Source organism: Pinus tabuliformis, chromosome 5_1, assembly GCF_031772625.1.
Source record: "Pinus tabuliformis cultivar Carrire ecotype Pingquan chromosome 5_1, CPIR1, whole genome shotgun sequence".
In the NCBI taxonomy this organism is placed as follows: domain Eukaryota; kingdom Viridiplantae; phylum Streptophyta; class Pinopsida; order Pinales; family Pinaceae; genus Pinus; species Pinus tabuliformis.
The window spans coordinates 1272852-1295051 of NC_142305.1; the positions used below are offsets into that span (position 1 = coordinate 1272852).

At 33.2% G+C, this 22200-nt stretch overlaps 1 protein-coding gene across 2 annotated transcripts in view; it reads left to right on the forward strand.

Annotated features, from left to right (window-relative positions):
- LOC149163244 (uncharacterized) overlaps positions 1-21927 on the forward strand; it is a 46372-nt gene extending 24445 nt beyond the window's left edge. The window contains exon 3 of one of the 2 annotated variants that reach the window (XM_089431650.1): positions 21505-21927. In XM_089431650.1, coding sequence (XP_089287776.1) covers positions 21505-21584 — 80 coding nt within the window. In that variant the 3' untranslated portion in view covers positions 21585-21927. Of the gene's footprint in view, positions 1-21350 lie in introns of both variants that reach the window. The other variant, XM_089431651.1, reaches the window with a different exon arrangement.
- The last annotated feature ends 273 nt before the right edge of the window (positions 21928-22200 follow it).

The window sequence follows — 22200 nt, forward strand, 5'->3', positions numbered from 1 at the left end:
CAAAACGTGATGCTTACAATGAACCCAGTGAAGGGCATTTATCCTTTTCCAACTAGCGACTTGCCTAAAATATATTGACATGCAACCACACACTAAAAGTCATCTATCACTTAACTTGACTTGACTCAACGCTCAAACACTCGGTTAACTAATGCTCTATGTTTAGCCAACTCCTCATGCATGATTAATTAGCTTATTTTAACATTTTGAGTGTATAAATAAATTCAGCCACCTGAAAAATCTCTAGGGTACTTAATTTCTCTGTAGATTACATCACTGAACTTAAGATTTAAAAGAATCTCTATCAGATTTCAGCCAAAATTAACCGGAATAGTTTCCCTGAAAAGGAAAAAAACATCTAATTTTTAGATTACATTATTTATTTGTGTATCATTAAAATTATCTATATACTAAAATTTGAATTATTTCAACCTTTATAGTGAATATTTTACATTAGTTGAAGTTTATATTTTCATAAATGTAAATTTCTTATGTATAAGGGAAAAGGCTTTTGATCTTAAAGAATTAGTTACCTTTATTATTCATGTTATTTTTTAAATTAAAAATGGTTATACATTCATATCATGGACAAAGCATTGATTACAATCATTTGGTTGTTATGTGACTGCCATAAGGAAGATCAGTCACCCTTGGAGTTTCATCATAGTGTCATCAAAGTATTATTTGGAATTTCAAACTATTCAAAATGACAAAGTCCTAAAACAGTTCTACACATTTAGCTATAGGCTTATAACTATTGCTCTTCCCTGATAAACATAATATAATAGAAAAAGATACACAAAGGTGTTAAGTAGTCAAAGGTTGGAGCTATCCTTCTGCCTTATCCAACATGTTTCTTAGTTTTAGGATGCTCCCTCTATGGACTAGGAGGCTTACCTTTCCCCTCTAGGATAATCAAATCAATAGGAGTGCCCCCAACTCTCTCTTCCTAACACTATGGTTGGTGGTACTGAGAAGTTACTCCCATAAGCTCCTTTGCAAATCAACTCAAAGTTCCCTTCAAAGTTCCTGAGTGTATGCAACATATCCTCATTGATAGTTTAGTTTTTTCAATGATTGGGCTACAATGACTTTTGTCATCTAGTAAACATTAGTAATTCTATAAAAGTTTGTCTCGTGTCCTAGAATGGATTGAGTCTCATACCTAACATTTGACATCATCTAGAATTTGATCATCAAAAAGGGTACTATGTTTTGTGACCACCTCTTTCTCCACATCCTCCATCAACTAGTACACCTTCGTTGATACCTGAATGTGATACCTATGCTTTGCTACCTTAGCCTTTCTCTTTGCTCTAGTGGAATTAGAAGAATAGGAGGAAGATGATGCTTGGTAGGTCCAACCATGGCCTCTCCTATTCTTTCCACCATGCTTCAATTCTAGATCTCCGATCATTGTGTGCCAAGAAGATAGAAATACCAACAAACAATCTCCCCCAAATTACATAGATTCCTCTAACACAATAAGGTTTCCCTCAATTTTGGATATAGGCAGGGTGCTCCACTATAATGGATTTCTAACTTTCTACACCATAGGCTACACCCATTGTTGAGGTTGTGGCTTCTCTATTTCCCTTGGGAGGGACTCACCCACATTACAACTTCCAAGCCAAGAGATCATAAGATTAAACCCATAATGACTGCAACTCTACAAATGAAAGAGAAACCTATACTGATAAATTATACATGCTCCTTGTTGTCTTGCCATCTAGGAGAAGGATTTCTTACATTGTCCTATCTTCATATCGCCTATTATTATAGCAACATCCCTCATCCCAAGCACATATCCTACATAATCGTCCATTAATCGGCTCCTCCAAAACTCATAATGTCCCACATCCATCACAAATTAATGTCTAGACAATTTTATGGAGAGTTTCTTTTGCATCTGCGATCAAATTCCATCAGGGAGGGGTTCACTCCCTCCTCGTTATTCCTCTCCCTTGTCATGTTGTGTCCTATCACCAAACTCATGAATGTTAATGAAAGCAATGAGTTGTCATGCATAGGGGTTGATAGTAAAGACATGGGAGGAGTCACTTCCCCTATACACCCCATCAAGATAACCTCTGTCATCCATGTTAAGACAACCAAATTAATTTAAATGAATGCAAAATATTTGTTCTAAATTTATCCATAGCATTCAAAATTACAAATGGAAAACAATGTAATGCTTATATCTATTCTTAGACTTGTTAGATGGTTCTTTAAATGAATATAAGTTAAAAATTTAAAATTAAATCTAATAATTTTACAAAGTATCTTATGGAAAATAAAATGACGTTTATTCTTTACTTTATTTAATTATCTACTTACTTGTACTCATATCCAGCATCATATATTTGTTAATTTTTAAAATTTTAAATTTCTTTAATTAAAATGGAAAGTTTTATCTTATGTAAAATTAGAATTTGAATCTAACATGAGTATCAATTTTATCATCTATTTTTCATAAAAATAATGAAAAATTTAAGAAAAATAACCAACTTTTATTGTTCTTTTGATGAACAATACATCTGTAAAATAAATTATAAACTTTATAATTTACATAATTATAAAAGAAAGATCATTAATATAAGTTTATTAGTACCCTATAATACACTACCCATAAACTTTTACAAAATATACGATCTTTAATTTAAATATTTCATTTACTTTCATTTAATATTATTAAAAATTAATTTTATCTGTAATGATATTATCCATTATCAAACTTCAATAATAAAACAATATATTATCCAATCTGGAGTCCTCCTAAAAATAAAGCATGGACGTAAATATAGATTAATGTACTCTCTTCATTTGATTAATTCAAAGTGTAAACAACATATATTATTATAGTACAAGATTTGGTGGGAAACATAGATATCTTCCCCAAAATTGAACTGGAACTTAAATCCAATTGAAAAGCTTAAATATGAAACAAGTGCTTAAATGCCAAGGTTGTAGAGGTTTTTGCCCTATATCTTGTGTGCACAAACAACATTCATGGCCATGATAGTTTTGCACCTTGTGTGTTCAATGTAAGTAATGATGTCTCTAATGACATCCTCCAAAAAGATCTTCAATAACTCCCTCATCTCTTTGTAGATGAGTTTGTTGACATGATTAACACCTCCTCTTTGGATGAGACGTGAGACGTATGATGGTAGGCTTAGTGCTGCCTTAAAGATTAGCTCTTCCCTTTCCCAAACTCTTCCCACCCTTGCACAACCGGACATTGTTGTTGTTTTCTTATTTCTTCACCAGTAAGGGCTTTCAAATCAAACCCACTTGCTCACCTCTTCTTAACGGCCAAGGATGATAATGACTGCACATTCTACTAATTTGTATAGTGAAGCGACCATGACAATCTCTTTGCAAGAGTTAGCAAGTAATCGCACATGTAGCCAATGGAGAAAACGAAGTCATATTAGAAGAAATGATAAGAATGTAAATCAAAATGAAAACTGCTGGAAGACTTGACTATGATTAGAAATATTTAACATCAAAAAAAATTATTCAACATTAGATTTTGAGTTTAGTCCAATCTATTTGTAAGGATGACAAAGAATGTTTATATATATATTTAAAAAACTTTTCCATCCTTACCGTGCCCACACATTGTTATTATATTCATGTTTCGTTACAACTAAATGCTGGGTCATAATTTTATAATTTTATAGTTTACTTATAAAATTATTATCATTATTATTTTTTATAAATTTAATTATAATTACTTTGAACTGAAGCTATTATTTAATACAGAATAAATTGGTTTTAAAATAATAATAATTTATAATAATGAATTTATATTAATATTAAAATAATTTTAAGGGAGTTTGTTTTGATGATAATAATTTTGATGATGATAATGATTAATGTCTATTAAGACTAATGTGGTCTATAGGACCTTAAGAGAGTGAGGGAATTAATTGCGACTTTTTAATATTTTATTTTTATGACTAAAAATAAGGGAAAGAAGTGCTCCTAGATCACTACAATTTTGTTGACTTAATAGGTCAAGAAAGTTGATGGTGTGGCAAATGTTTTGAAAATAAGAACGAATGTGAGTAAGAGACATGCAATCAAAGAGAAACTGTGTTTCATCTTCAACCCTTTTTTAATAATAATAGTAGATTAAAGTGAATTTAAATATCAAATTGACATATGATATCTTCAAAGATAAATGATTATTGAAATATATAACTTTTTAAAGAGAAAATATACATAAATTTATAAATTTATCATATCTAAAATTTAAATTCAAAGAAAATATACTCATATTTAAAAGTTTGACCTAAAACTTTCTAAAATTATGTCTATAAAATTTAAATTAATATTCAAAATTTCTAGATTTTGCTTAAACATAAGGTGCACTATTTTATATTCTTTCATTAAAAATATTGACCATAGGAGACTATAGACTTCCTAAGCTAGCTTTAAATTCCAGCCAAAACCACCTAAGGTTCAAACAAGGTTGGTATAAAGACAACAGGGCCTTGTTAAACCATTGGGAGATCGACGAGAATGTTGCATTGCAAAACATTAATAACATTAAAAATATTGTTACTTCTAAATTAAAAGAAAAAATGTGGTGTGAGAAAGATTTAGCAACTAAAAGAAAATTAAGATATTATAAGGAGGTCATCAACCCCACCCTAGAAGATCAAAAGTATCTCTCTATTTTAACTAGCTCAAAGAAGAAAATTAATATAGCCAAGATTAGAACGAACTCTCATGAGCTCCATAGTAAAATGGGTCATTGGGCAGTTCCTAAAACACCATGGATGGCAAGGTTCTGCCATCTCTGTGAGAATACGAACATCGAGGATGAAAACCACTTCCTCTTAGAGTGCCCCGCGTACAACCACATTAGATCTCAGTTTCAAAATCTTTGTTGCAATACTAACCTTCCTAGCCTTTTACGATGTCAAAATTACAGTGAGCTCGGGAGGCTTCTCTCCAAGTTTTTTGAGCATAGGAATGAAATCTTAAATCAAATTAAATAATCCATTTCTTTAGGTCCGATAGACCAAAGTTTGGTTTCAGTGGACGTTAACCATCATCATCATTTGCTCAGTGCTTTGAATTTAATTAGGTCAATTATTAATAATTATCAGGTGGATTTTAATTAGATTGATTATTAATAATTATTAGGTGGATGGTAGGGATTTAATCTGCATGGAATATTTTAGAATATTTTTAGTAATAGTTAGAAATCAAAGGTTGAAATTGATTTGTTATGTCTTTTTTTCCTTTTAATTAAATTAATTGATAAAAAAAATCACTTAAATAAATGACATATGAAATGAGTTATGATTTTTTAAACATATCATATTGATAAGCTATAATATTGACCCATAATATTATAACAAAACTTATTTACAATTATAATTTAATTTAATTCTTATTATAAATTAATAATTATCACTATTTTAAAATTATTTAATTTATATAACTACACTGATATACTCTCTACTCTCTTCTCTTCTCTTCTCTCTTCTCTTCTAGTACCATGTAAATTTACTTCCTATCCTATGAATTTAGTTGTTGCCTTGAATCTCTCCGGTTCAAAAACTCTGACTCAATGTTGAAACGGTGATTTTGGTGAAATAGATTTGGACTTCTAACAATTATGTGGGTTACCAAAGCAAAACCGTGATATTTAAAAATGGATTATGCTGTTATCCTCGCATTCCCGTATTATTGTTGAGGATTTAGCATAAAACGTATATTTATGGTTGTGATTTAGGAGATACCAAGCAAGCCTAACTCGTAGTGGTTTAAAAACATTGTAAAGGTACGTTATTCAATAGCCCAAAATAAATACAGAGGAATGAAACAGATATTGATATCATTCCCGCAACTTGTATACTATCCTTTGCTCCACATATCAAAAGGATTTCTTCCTACCAAATTTCCAAGCAAATGAGCGAAAGCTTCATCGATCCCTCATGGTTGCTTTTTTATGGAATGAAACAATAAGAGTAAGGTCATTTTATGGCAAGTACTTGATTGATTAAAATTGAAATTGTGATGAGTTTATGTTATTATATTATTTTTATTTTTATTATTATAAATTATGGAGTTAAATAATAAGATTAATGTTATTTTATAATAAGTATTTGATTTATTAATTTTGAAATTGTGATGAGCTTATGTTATCATTTTTATTATTGTAATTTATGGAATGAAACAATAAGATTAAAATCATTTTTTGTAAGTATTTGATTTATTAAAATTGAAATTGTGAGAGCTTAGGTTACCATTTTATTTTATTATTGTAATTTATAAAATGAATAGAATTCTAATTTATATAAGTAATTTTAGAATTATAAATATATAGTTTTATAACAAAGTAATATTTTAATTTACATATGTAGTAATTTTAAAAGAAATTTATAATTTTAACTAATTTGTGTTAGTTGTAAGGGTTTGAAGGTTCTTTCACATCTCATGCTAATATGCATTTATATCTAAAAGATAAGAGATTAAAATAGTATGTGAGGACTCAAGGCAAGTTCATAAACTTCATGTAGATAATGTAAATTCTATGTTAAATGATATAGGGGTATCAACCGGTCCTTGAAAATCATTAGATTGTATAATGATGTATTAGAAATCTACACTAGTTTCCTTGTGCTTTTAAATCTCTACACATGCTTTTGAGCTTTGATTTAAGCCTGCACATCATAATAACTAAATGGCCATTCTCACAAAGAAGTACTTATGCCTCGACCTAGCATGGTGCCATCTAAATATTGAAGCTTTTTACTCATTCTCATTACTAAAATGTACATAGTTACAATACATGGGCGACCTCCTCATTATCATGTATCCTCCTTAACCATAACTTGATTCCTTTATTACAACTCTTCAAACTTATAACTACTTCTTAGTGCTTGTTTCACATTACACTACCTCTCTCTTCTCAAGTTATAGGACGAGATAAGGAAATATCATCATTAATTTTGATCATCCTTTTGCTTGCACAACCACCTCCAAAGAGGTCACTTTGTTTGGATGGTGATGCCATTGCATCAAACTTCCCATGTTAATAATAATCACATCTTCGTGCTTAGGTGCCATACCCCCATCTCATTTACTACTATGCTTCTCCATTTTTGCATCTTTAATTCATCATTGCTTTTGCATTCTCCATCTTCACAATGCACTCATCTTTCTTCTACAACTAGTTCCACATCTCTTTCTCAATGTCCTCTCTCTTTAAGTCACTTAATAGATGGAAATTGCAGCTAACATCTCTATAAGCCACATATTGTAACACATGACCAAATATAAGTTGTATTAAGCTACGAAGATAATAGTCAACCACCTTCATGCACATAGTTTTCTAAGATGCCTTCATGTAACCGACTTCACTTTCTTGAAACTACACAAGGTAGAGTTGATTTGTCACTTAAATGGCACACCTTATTGCTCTAGCCCAATCTCAAGTGTCTGTTCTCTCACAATATATTCAACATTTCAACCTCAGCTTGCTCTACTTGGTGGTGAGTATAGGTCATTCTCTCCTATTCTACAACATCTAACTCTTTCCTTATGTAGCATGTTGTTACTTTTTCTATTTGTAAGCTTCACTATTTTGTAGACTTCTCTATTTTCTCCATTTATTTTTATCTAGCAATCTCTCATTAACAACTTCATATTTTTTGATACTATTTATCATGCTTCTTATTCATAAATGGCACTCTCTTCCCTCTGATAACTCCTTCACATATCTTCTATTGTAGTAGTTTCTTCAATCTTTCTCTAACTCCTCGTGCTAAGCTTTTCTTCCTCCTAGATTTTTAACAATATCTAATGCCTTATGATGGAAGGGTACCACAAGTCCCTACAAATTAGAGAGCACATTTGCACACTACAAATCTATAGTGGTTTCCTTCTTCTTTATGTCTCCACATAGGATTCCTTGCATCACTTTGACCTTTCACATTATGGTTAGCAAATGACTATTCCAGTAGGAAATACTCTTGTATTGACCCACAATAAATGCTCTTATGCACCATCTAATAATGAAAGTTTTTTTTTTCATTTGTATTCTCATAATGTACACAATTACAATTCATGGGTGACCACCTCAATGTTGTGGATCCTCCTTGATCTTACCTAAGTTCCCTCATTGAAACTCGTCCAAGGCAATCTTGTCTCTACTTAATACTTGTTCCAAGTTCAAAATTCCTTTCTCTCACTGATTTGTAGGATGAGATGTGACATTCTTGTCAAACATGTTTGTGACTTCAAAGGGGCCTCTTTGTTTTGATAGTGATGCCATTATATCATTGAAGGTGATTGACTTATAATTTTCTAGAGTACTACCACCCATGTATACTTGTGTTTGAGATTGTTCGAACTCCTTGGATGTTTCTAGAATAAGCTTGATACAAATGATTGAAATTTTTTATTATTAGTATATGGATATTGTGTCATTATATAAAGATCAACTCATGCATTAATCTTAAATAATTATAATTAACATCTTTAGTTTATATTTCATATTATACATATCTTTTATCTTTTAAATTATCATCTTGTAATTATGAATAGAAAAATAGTAATATATAATTTTACTTCATTCAATATTTTATAATTAAAATAAAAAAAAAACTCATAATTAATTCAATAAATACAATAAAAAAATTATATTATATTATATATATAAATATATATATATATATATATATATATATATATATATATATATATATATATATATAGATATAAATTATACATTATGACATTTAATTTTGTTAAAAATTACACTAGTAAATAACTTGTTTCCATATGAACCTTGACATTAATAAAACCATATTGATTTTTTTTTACATACAGTCATTTTAATCCCAAAAACCTTCACCTCTATCAACCATGAGTAAGTAAAAATGTATGCTTGATTAAATCTACTCATGTTGACTTCACATATTAAAATTAATTGATTTGATAAATAAAGTTCACATAACAAAATGTTTAATTCTAAACGGAACATTAACAAAAATAGATTATAACTTAATAATGATATCAATTTATAAATATAATTCTTATGTCTAAGAATTCAAGCATTTTTAAAGGAGAATGTTAGAATTTTTGATTTAAAAATTCCACACATCAGGGGACTTTTGAGGTCTAAAATGAGCCTCCTAAGAAAAATGTACAATTAAAATAAACTTTATAAGAACCAATAAGATTCAAGATGATGATGTCAACCATGGGGGATGATTCAACATTTTTGGAGTAAAAGAGTAAAAAAGATTATAAAATAATAAAATAATAAAACTACCTTTTCGACTCATATTTTCAACTTATCTCCCTAAGGTTTTACTCAAATTTCGACTAGGAGTACTCATTTGATGCAAAATTTAATTCCTCATCCAAGGAATACCCATGTTGCATAATTTTGATGGACCCTGCTACACGAAAAATGAGAAATACATGGAGATTGTATTTCTCATTTTTCGTATAGCAGGGTCTATTGAAAGTATGCAACATGGGTACTCCTTGGATGAGGAATCAAATTCTGCATCCAACGTGTGTTTCCTCTTGAAATTTGAGTAAAACCCATCGGGAGAAAAGTTGAAAATACTAGTTGAAAAAATAGTTTTTTCTTTTTTTCCCTTTAAAATTTGATGATGTAATCTAATCTTATTTTATTATTTCCACTATTATTTTATAATCTCCTTAGGAGGCCCATTTTAGACCTCAAAACTCCCCTAATACTTGTTGACTTAACATATTAACAATGATGATTCAATAAAATTCACATGATAAAGCGTTTAATTCTCGAACTGAACATTCAAAAAAATATATTATAATTTACTAATGATTTCAACTTATAAATATAATAAGAAAAAGTTAGAACGTATGAATTAAACATTGTTTAACGATATTTAACAAGGACTTTGAATTTCATATAAGATAGGGAAGTTTAAATTTTTTAATAAAATAAAATTAAAAATAAGCAACAAAGGTTTAGAATTCTATGTTCGTTCTAATTAGAATGGTAATTTATTGCATAATCCTATTATGATAGTAACTTATTCCATATGAATATAAAATATATATATATATATTATATATATATATATATATATATATATATATATATATTATTTTATCTTTTCTTTGGTAGGATGCTTTTATTTAGCAGTTTGCATGACCACTCCATTGTTAGGAACTTTGATTTGGAGAAGAAAAGTTCTTCACAACACTGCAAGTAAGTGTGCGAGCGCTCCAGAAGGTACATCTGCATCAAGGATTATTCAATCGCCATTTTAGAGAGATAATTATGGTTATGCGAGGCTAAGGATGTAATGCTACGAAGTTGGAAGAAACGTGTTGTGCATCCAAACGCTGGAAATTGGTTGACACAACTACTCTTAAACCATGGTGGCCACCCTGTAGTTGGAATTGTTTTGGGCTAATATACTAGGTAGCATGCAAGCTTAGACTTTAATGTTAGTAGTCTATTTTAGTGGTATGAGGCTTCCAGTGGTTATTCATGCTTCTCATTTGCATGGTTCTCTCTTGCTTATGTTTGGCCTTTTACTTCATATTCTTGACAACTCATTTCAAGATTGGCATCAACTTATCCTTTCACCTTTTTCTTATGCTTGGAAAATTTGGTTTTTGTGTTTCAATCCCTCGCTTAGGCCTCTTTTTTCTAGAAGGGTTTCTACTCATTAGTTTCTATATGATATGGCTTGATCTCCCTCATGGCCCTAAAAACTTTCCTAATAATTTGTAGCTCTTCGTTGACGCTTAGCCTTTCTCCTTTAGGCTCATTGTCCACTCACCAACATGTTTTCTCCCTATTCTACTTTCTTTGTTTTAGCTCCCACTTCAATTATGGTGTGTTGCTATCTTGTTAGCCCCTCATGTTGTCATGAAAGAAATGACCCGCCTCCTTTTATTGCATTCAAATCCCCCTCCCTGCATAATACCTATGCCCAAACCTTTGCCAGGGCCACCATGGAATAGCACAAACACATTATCCATGAAGTTATTCAAAAAGCTGTTGCAGATATCGAAGACCAGATTAGGAAAGATCGTAGATTTGTCCTTGATTCTCATGTGGAACAAGAGACCAAAGACTGGATTGCTGATATTGGCAATTCATTGGTACCAAATCCCCAACATCGGATATCAGTGTTGATCCTTAAAAACTTGATTAGACACACATCCCAACAACATGAAAGCACTCAGAGTACAAACTTTGTTTTACATTTTGTCTATTGATATGGTTTTTCCTATTAGCATATGCACTATGTAATGTTCCCTTTTTTCCATAGTTTATATTTACATATCTGTAGATTAGAAACAATAGAGGAAACTTGAAACTTTTGAGTTTATGCTACTAGTCTGGCTTCCCTACCAACAAACTAGTAGAAACTATCTATGATGTAACTGTCTTTTATGAATTAGTATAACAACTCTGATCTTACAAAAAAAGTAGTATCGATACCTTATATAATGAATTCTTTCTTCATTACTCAATGATCTAGCTAATAGTTAACTTCTTTATGCCATCACCATTTGAGTTCTAGGTGGTTTTGGCTAGTATTTGAAGCAATTTTGGGAGATTCTCGTTTTCCATGTTGTTTATTTTTCTTTTGTACATTAAAAACCTAATTATAGCCATGTTGTCAATGGGGAAAATTCTCACTTCTATGAGGATGATAAGATAGGGTGTGTTGGCTTTAATTTTGAGATTAAGTTAAAACTTATTTTGGATATTCTCTATCTTTCTTTAAGATTCTGTAAAGATATTACATATCCAAACTTCACATACATATAAGATAACAAGAGCAATGAAATTCTCAAAGGGGAGATTTTTTCTTATCCCATAGCCAAGGGTTCACTAACTTACAATTAATTTCAAGCCCATAATATGTTTTACACCCTTCATTTTTTTATTTACTGAATATGAATATGAATTCTAAGATATTTGTATAAAGGCACTTCCTATTGTTTTCATATATGAAAGTACCATATGGGATTGTTTTTTATTTAATTCGCATAACCTTTAGTTTGTCACTGTTCACAGTCATACCCATATTAGAAATGAATTACTTGAATATTCTTAGTTGCTTACTAATGTCATAGGACTCCTCACCATAATGGCAATATTATCAATGTAAAGAAGAAGAATGATAACTATACTATGGGGAGTTAGGATGACATGACCTACATCTTCCAAACATTCTTCTAACTTGTCAATGTATCTGCTTATAAGGGTGGGGTATAGGGGACAACCTTATTGATTCTTATGTTACATTTAATTTCTTTTGATCAACTTAAGGAGTGTTCCTAAACTTGGCAATACCATTCTCATACAACCTTATCACATCAGACCTTCAACTTGAAAGGAACTTTCAGCTACTCTAACCTATTCCAAAAGTTAGTCTTGGGAACTATCTCATCCTAAGAGTAACATGGTAGTGCATAGTTGAATGACAACCTCTAAGTCTAGCTTGGCCATGTTGGAAATAATACTGAGAGGGGGGTGTGGGTTGAATCAGTGTTATCAAATCAATATAACTTTTTCATTTCCATATTCAGATTCATATACGCTACTTCAGTTAAGGTAAACCGTGTGTATACGCAACTGTGTTTAATGCAACAAGCGTATATCCAGTAAACTTATGATTCAGTTAGTTGATCCTTAATGAGTGCATCAGAACATTATTAACCATATGAACAGTAAATAGGAGCAGTAAAATAGAACAGATGATCACACACAAGAAGCACACATGAACACCATGATATAAGGTGGAAACCCAATGTGGGTGAAAACCACCTGCTGCAAGTCGTCTCTATCTTCTTTTAATTAGAAACTTCTTTTCACACTATTTTTGTACTGGTGCAGTCTTATACCAGTACACAGGCTTCTATCTGCAGAAGCCTACAACCTTCTCTCGTTCTCCAGCTTCTCTTGGAAGAGAGCTACAACCCCCTTAGCTCGTGTACTAGTCGATCCTTTTACTAGTACGTAGGTGTCGGCCTACTGAATGCTTCAACCTTCACTCGTTTTCCAGCTGCTACTGTAAGGGAGCTACCACCCCCTTAGCTCTTGTACTAGTTGATGTACTAGTACGTAGGTGCCGACCTACAGAAGGCTACAACCTTCTGTTTCTTCCTCCAAGTACCACGTTTCATAAATTTTCAGACTGGATACTCATGGAACACATCATCATAATCTAAAGGCCACGTTTCATCCAATTTTCATACTGGACCCATCAATATCATTGAAGCACATAATCGATCAACACTAGCATCATCAATCTCTGAATCACCCAATACTGAATCACTGAAACCCTGTCAACAAACTGCAATCACCAAAACGCAGAGTAGAACACAGAACTCTGCAACAATATTCAGAACCAACCGTATCATCAAAAATCATGCATCAGAGTGCAAACGCTACTTGGAAGTGCCAAACCAGCGTGTATACGCAACTTCACCAAGAGAACTAGCGTATATATCATCAATTACCTACTTATAACTTCTCTACACTTCTGGACTTCAGACATACCCAGATCGTTACATATACAAGGATAATACATATGTTAGCAACTAGATCTAGTCCATCAGATCACATAAAGATAAGTCATTATGATCCTGATCCATTATGGATCTCATCCATCAACACTGAAGTTAAACATAATCAACCAATCTGAATATGCAGAATATTGACACCAAAAAACAATCACCAGAACTCCAACTTTGCATCAACTACCAGAACCACCTGTAACTTCAAATATCATACTGTATATGGTATACGCTACTTAGATGTATATAACCTGCGTATGTACACACTTTTATCAAAGTCAACCCGCATATACATCTATAAATATTCATTCATGAGTTGCAACTATTTAAAACTTAAGTTATACCTAGATTAGAACATTACATGCGTTAGTATACAGATCTAGAATAAGCATAATCAAATCATATAGAGATGATTCATTCCAAACCATTTGATCCCGATCTATCCTTAGATCTTGTTCTCCATCAACCAGTGAGATTCCTCCTTAGCTCAGATCAAGCAAAGCATCATGAACCCATAACCTGCATACTAGATCTCATACTTCATCAGATATTCAAAACTTTCTGAATGCCTTTGCCTAATGATCTTCTTCTCCTTTTATAGTCTTAGGCCTTACTCAATACCATGGTCCAAAACCATTTAGAACCAATACTAGGGACCCAATACCCGGGTTCAACACTTCGGACGCAATACCAAGGTCCAAAACCATAGGTCTAAATACCACAGACCCAAAAATAAGCTTTCCCACATGTACGTGCTTTTCCGTGCATGAAAGTGCATGCATATGCATACACGACTTTTGATCAGCAATTCCGCGTGTATACGAGCCTTTGTATATAGAGAACCTGCGTGTATAACTTGTGTGTATACACTACTTGGTATATAGCGAACTTGCATATATACACGACTTGGTATATAGTGAACCTGTGTGTGTACACAACTTGCTATATAGTGAACCTATGTATATACTTTTCTTTCTTCATTCTTTATAGTCTGATCATCAATTCTTTGCTACTGACTTGCTTCACTATGATCTGTCATCTATGTGAGTTGCCATCAAGGACAACACTTGTATCATAATGCCAACAGGCCATTAGTTCTTTTTCCTATATATTGATGTTCTTTCCAAAAATACTTCTATATAGCTTGCTAGGGCTAACCATAGTGGGCATATAATTAGGGGTATTGCTTTTATCCCCACTTTTTAAAAATAGGTATAGTGAGACTTTAAATCTAGGGTTTAGGGAAGCCATACTATTTGATTGCAAAATTGAAGAGCTTGTGTATGTGATGGATGAGGATAGACCCTCTAATTTTTAATATATCAACTTGGTAGCATTCAACATTGCTTTACCTTTTTCTTGTTGCTTAACTCTAAACTTTATGTCTTCTATAATAAAACTTCATCCTCTGTACAAATATTTGAAATATTTCCCATGAATTTAGGGGATTGGGAAAGATTTTTAATGTAGGAATTCCAATCCTTTAAGGGAATTATATATATATATTTTTAGTTTTATAGTTAGGATGTATGCGTAGAATTTCTTAGGATTTGGATTAGATAGTTGCAAAAGTTTCTAAGTTTCTTTTTTCTTTTTAATTTATGTAGTGCAAACCCTCCCACCCACCCCTTTTTAATTAGGGTTTTGTAGTTATTTATCTTATCAGATTTTAAGGGCTCATTGAAGGCATTCCTAATAACTTTTAAAACAATTTTACAAGTTATCATACTAAGGGTTGGTTGCTTTGTTTGTATGCTTATATAACACCTCCTTAGAGAAATTTTTAACGGAGTAATGAGGGCTGTCTTAAAATTATGATAAAAGTATTCAATATTATTTTTATATAATAGGAGGATTAATTCACTATTTAAGGCCTTTAAGAAAATAATAGTTTTTTTTTCAAAATGCTTTAGAGTTCTCTTCAATTGGGTTTTTGAGCATGACAAAGTTTAGAGTTAAAGGTTTATGATGAAGGTTGGACTCATGGTTATTTAAAATGTTGGAATTTACTATTTGGGTGTATATAGACATATTTGATATCATATAATCCAAGACAAGCCACTTCATTATACCATTGCAAATTATTAGATCACGATAACTATAAATTTTGATTGGCTCAGTACCAAACAAATTATCAGTTAGGTTTTCAATGTTTCTTTTATATTTGTTAGCTAAAATAAGATACCCATCTAACCATATAGTATCAGGGTTTGAATCATTGGAATCATTTGTTAGAAAAAAACTTGATTAGTTGCAGTGTTAGCATTAAAGTTTCATTGAAAGAGGATACTACCTTCATTTCTCAAACTATAAATATTTTGTGTTAAGATTTTATAGGGATAATTTTTATCTAAATTGTTTTGCTTCTAATAGACATAATTAATAAATTAAAATAATATATTACTACATTTTTTTTAATTAATATTTTAAATCTTTATCTATTTATATTTATATAAATTTTCTTAATATTAGAAATTGAAATCTTTTATGATAAAATATCTTTTATAAAATTAAATCAAAAAAATATTTATTTTATTTTAAAATTTAAAATCTATACATAAAAATTTATTAGTAATATTTATAAAATAATAATATTTTATATATCATTAAAAATAATAATAATAATATGTTTTACATATAAAAATATTGTAATCCTAAAACATAGTTATCACTAGATAATTGAAAAACTTAACTAGCAATAAAAAAAGTTAAACCATATTTGTGTTGAATGTTTTCCTTCTTATTATTATTATTATTATTATTATATATATATATATATATATATATATATATATATATATATATATATAGATGTTAATTTTTTTCTTTCTAAAATTTATGATTTTAATATAATTATTATCAATTCTAGGGTAATATGAGCGCCTTTTGTCTCATTTTTTATTAGGGTTCGTCTATGAGGGGGTTTGATAGTTGGAACCCTAGCTGCCACGACCTCCTCTTTCTCTCTTTGACGGTGTCTAGAGGGTTGTCTTTTCTCTTATTTTTTGTCGTTGGTGGGTCATTGCCCACATTACCTTGTTTTCTCTCAGGAGTGACTATGCTGTAGGGGATTTTATGGCTGCTGGTGGTGCTCGTGTGGGGAGTTGAGGGGGTTGGCGGTCTCTTGTTACCATGTTTCAGGCCTCTTCCATGTTGTGCTGTTGCGCTCATTGTTCTCGCATGGTGAGGGTTTTCGTTGCCATTGGTGGTGTTTGTGTGGGGAGTTGAGAGGGTAGGCGACCTCCTGTCGCCATGTTTCAGGCCTCATCCATGTCGTGATGTTGGGCCCATCATTCTCGTGTGTCGTTTCCTACTTTGACTGCTGTGGGGTTTATTTGGGCTTCAACTCTTCTTTTTTTTATGGAGGCCTGCTTCAGACCTGTTTTTGTTTGGCTTCCTAGACAATTTGTGTCCAACTTATGGTTGTAAATATTTTTCACCTTTGCAGGTTGTTTGATGGTTTTTGGTTGACCTTGTTGGGGCCTTCTTTGGCAAGGCTTGCATGCCCTGCTTCTTGCTTGGCCTTTTGGCCTAATTTTTCCGAGGAAAAGGGCGTAATTTTATTTATGAAAACAAAATTACATGTTTAACTGGCTAAAAGCTGCATCATCAAGTCAATGACCAAATGATAAACAGAAACAAGCAGATAAATTCAAGATAATATACATGATGGGAAAAAGGTAAGCTTTTCACCCCTTCTTTTTCTCAGCCCTTCGCCATTCTCCTTGGGAAGGCACTAAAGAGACAAGAGCAAGATGATTCCCTGCATCCATTTTGGCATTGTCCTTGTTTAAGTCTGAATTATCGGATGAGTGAATACGCTTATTCCCACTGATGTCCTCCTCGTCAGGAATCAAGTCGGCCTGCATCCGGTGATTCCGAGCTTCTATTGGGTCTTGTGGGGTTCCCCCTTGTGTTTTGGGTTCCATTGGATTTTGACTTTTCCCCTGTGGGGATGGTTCATCCCCAGCTTCATCCTCCTCCTCTTCAGGTTCTGGTGGGGGGTATTGCCATCCTTTGGGTATTTTCCCAAGATTCTTTTTCCTTCAAGTATCCTTTTTAGCTTTTGGACACAAGTTGTGTAAATGCCTTGTTTGTCTACAATTCCTACATCTGAAAGTTGTGTTCTCATAATCCAAAATATGTGTCCAAATCCGCTTGTTGTCGATTAGTCTGATGTTGTCGGGAAGGCCTTTGCTGAGGTCTACCTCAACACATATGCGTGCATAAGTGAACACCCTTTTCTCTATTCTTTGGTAATCCATATTTGTGAACTGGCCTAAACTATTGCCAATGCTAGCTAGAACCCTGTCCTCCCAGAAATGAAGGGGGAGATTGTGCATTCGAACCTAGACTGGCATTCTGGAGACAACTATGGTGTTTGCGTCAAATTCAGGGAACCAGGGAGTGGTGAACAGGTTCGTTGAACCCCAGAACCATGGTCCTTCCTGAAAGATTTTGTCTCTAGCTTTAGGAGTTGGGAACTTTACAATAAAGAAACCTTGTGAGCAGAGGTGGATATCACATTCTAATGACCATTTTGTTAAAATCCAGTGGAAGAGCTCTACTGGTTTAGGCCAGAAGCAGTTAAAACACCAAATAATTGCTAGGGATTCATAAGAGGCGTAGTGCTCATCAGTTTCTAGCATGTCTATGTCTAATTTTGGGGTGTAGTTCAGTTGCTCCACTATATATGGGCTTGGAGCATTTCCTTCCTGTTTGGATGGTTCAGAGGTTGTCTTTTTCCCCTGAAGAATGTTCTTGAACGATAGTCCCCCATTTGCGGGCCTCTATTTTGATCCTGAGCCTATCTGTGTGCTGCCTCCCAAAGCTGTTTTTCCCTTTGTTTCAACCCCACCACGTAATCTTAGGTTGAGTGTAATGGTGGAATCAGCCAAGATATGATACTCTGTCAAGGGCTGGTGGTCCTGTAATTTTTTTCCTTCAAACATCAAGTTCTGTGAATGACTAGGGTATTTGTATTTTTCCATGATGATTTGCTTCAGATCTATCACTTTGTCTTTATTTTTAACCTAGAGTAAACTTGAAGACCCAGCAGGGGGTTTTAAAAAATTTGGAAATAGTTGGAGCTTACCTGATTCCCGGATCCCCTCTCATCAACATGCTCACCATCCCCCTCGAGAGTAGCTGCAGAGTGTAGAGGATGCAAAGTTCGGGCCTCCACCGTTGGACCCAGAACCAAACCCTGAATCGACCGGAGCACGGGAGCGTTGATGCTCAAGCCAGTGCGTAGGGACCTTGGCCATCTCAGAGAACCAACAGTGGCAATATTAATTGAATCTTGCCCTTCAGGTGAGGAAGTCCAAGTTCCTAGCGTTGTGATGAAACCCCGAAGTATTGGATCCATCACAACTCCCTCAAAATTGTAATCCCTCCGCCTGTCCACACTGGCATCCCCATTGCGCTTCATGGCCAAACTGTCTACATGAACCATGGCCATTCTGGAGACATGCAAAGACTCCATTACCTATTTCATATTCCGCATAGAGGCTACCTCCCGAGGTCCTGTCTCGTCGTTGCAAAAATCATAAGGGCAATGCATAAGCAGTCGAGCTTCCACTTCTCACCGGAGCTTTGTCGCATTCGTCCATAGAAATGAGCTCCCTAGAGCCCATTTTGTCCCTGTATATGAAACCAGCATGAGTCTCTGGTTCCATGGGGGCAGAGCCAAACAAGGCAAAGGCGGTCCGTCTTCTTGGAACCCCCAGTGAACCCTCTTGCGTACAAGGCCAGTCGGTCGCCCCCAGAAATTTTTTTTCACCCTGAGAAGCCCTAGTTCCTGTTTGTGCTATCTCTCCTCGGATGTGTAATAAACTATCAACTGATTATGGTCTTGTTAGCAAATTCACTGACCTTCACAATCAATTTGTTCATCAAATGCAGGGCTTCTTCTAATTTCTACTTGGATTGACATCAATGACAACCTGCCTTTTGGCTTAGTTGTTTGAATGCGTTCCGCATATATGGAATGTAAGTTTGTTCCTCTTTTGATGAATAAAAATAAGGATCTCTTTTCACATAAAATTTTTATTATCATTCTAAAAACTATTATGAAATTTATTTTTTTAAGAATTTTACAATATTTTTTTAAAATAAATAAAACTTAAAATATTCAAGAAAGAATAGTATTTAAAATTTATTTTAAAAAGAACATGTTGATCGCGGAGATGTGCGAGAAAGGGGTACTTCAGTCTACTATGTCTCAGAATATCCAAATGATGAGGTCTGAAACGTGCGAAGAAGACTTCAACGTGAACTTGGTGCTCAGAAGCGGCGCAACCACAGGGGAAGATAAGGGGAATCAACCCGAGGAAGATACATGGGTTCGCAAGGCTCCTACAAAGGAACCTGAGTTTGATTTGGAATGCACAAAGGAGATGTTTATGGAAGCTAAGAAGAGCTTCGCGGAGGCCTCTACTAGGTAGTAAGGATCAGCCAGGGGACACTTGCAATTTAGAGGCAGAGGAGCAGAAACAGAGGAAGTGGGCCGAATATTACCTGAGATCTCCATGATGCAGAGCCGAGGCGGGATGGCGCTGGTGAATTGGTTCGAGTGCCGCATTGAATGGCATTTACGAATGTTGTGAGACGGGTTTATTACTCTGTGTGCGAGCTTACGGGTGGCCATGTGGTGATGCCACTTGCCGGCCATTCCTCTGTCGTCATATCATGCTTTGTGTGCAACCGCATCTGAGAGATTGTGCTAGTTATATTAATAAGCTATTTAATCTTAAATATAATAAAATAATTTTTAAAATTTAAAATTTAAAAAATAATATTTAAATATTATAATAAATAAAATGAAAATAGATAATTTTTTATCAAAATTATATCAATACTCAATTTAAATTTTGGTAATTTAAAATATTATTAAAATAAAAAAAATAAAATGAAACTTTTAAGATTACATTTTGTTGAAAAATTTGTAGACTTCACTTTGTTATTAGTTTATGTGCATTGATTTCTAATTTGCTGAAACATGTCAATTAAAAGAAATCTTCCACAATGAAAACAAACCACAAATAAGACAGGGAAGGATCACCAGTACATTAACCACTGATATTCAAACATATGTACAGGACATTATGATACTTTCCTAACGCTCGGATATGCCCTCTCAAGCAAGAAAAACCATTCGATAGTAGGTTTTCTTTTTGTTTGTTTTTTCTTCTCAATACCTCTGACCTACACAATCTCGCACCCATAGAGCCAGGACAAGCTTCCATCTTTCATGGTATGTTTTACTCTTTGTAGAATAAAACCAGTAGATACGGCTATTCGATTCCCAGATAATACATTGATCATTGTAATGATAGGTATGTTAAAAATGACAGTTGTTTTATTGCTTTTTTCTCTTTAAAATTTGTGTGTAATCAAAATCAGTACAGCGAAAATAAGCTAAAAATAATAAGTCATATATTCAAATATTAAATTAATTTATATTCAAATATTAAATATTATTTGGAGTAATTTAAATGTCTTATGTAAAAAGTGGAGTAATTTGATTGTTTAAGTTCATATTAATAAAAATAGTAAAATAAAATAAAATAATTTCAAAAAGTAAAACAGTAAGACATTTCCGTTGAGCAAATATTTAGAAAAGGATGCAGTTACTTATTTTTAAAAACCATTTTGATACGTATCATATCAATCATGCTGGCCTCATTGGAGCAATTATTGGTCATAACAATTACGTTGACATCATTTTTTGCTATAAAATATAATATGAACTAATTCCGGTATATACTCCTTGACTTCAGCCTTCGAAGAGCAATACCCTCGGTCCTCATGGTTTCCTTGGTGTTAGACGATGTCTTGTTTCTTTCGGATGTCTGTCAGTTCTGCCACTATGATCTTCTCAACACGAATAACAACTCCAATATGCTAATTGGTTGCTCGGCATTGATGATGTAGGACCGGTCACTTTGACCGATGAAACGTGTTACGCCAGGCAAGGATGTGACACCTCTACTTCCTGGTTGGGTTTTCCCTAGCTTTGATTGATTTGGTTCTGTGTAATTTTCTGAACTGTGTCAACAAAAATTCTTTCTTGGAAAAGTTTGCATTCTGTCCGTTATTTGCTGGTTGAAGACAATCATTTTTGCCACTGAATGTTGGCTGTTATTTTGTAATGAAACGAAAAGTGTGTGCATTCAGACCGTGTTTCTGGCATACTGGCAGAAGATTCAGCAGATTCAGCAGCAATGTAACTTTTCCTGAGACTGGAAAGTGGAAAGGCCCCAATTTTATTTCTAAGAGAATAGTGATTGTCCTTCCATACTTCAAGGTGGAATGGACTTGCACAGTTTACTGGATTGTATTTCGTTCGAGTAGCCAGGCAGGCACTAAAATTCATAACAGCAACTTCTAGGAAGTTCTGGTTTTAGTTTTGTTGTAATTTTACTGTTTAAAGCTAGATAAAACGTTTTCCAAACCTAAGGAATTATGTGGGAAAGCATTCTGTTATGGCAAGTTAAGGTGTCATAATTGTGTATCTTATGCTTGCATTGAATTTTTTGGCTCCGTGTACCTCTTACATATTTAAGAAGTCGCTAACTCGCTGGAGCGTCTTTGCAAGGTATATCTTTGTATTTTGGAACAAGTAAAACG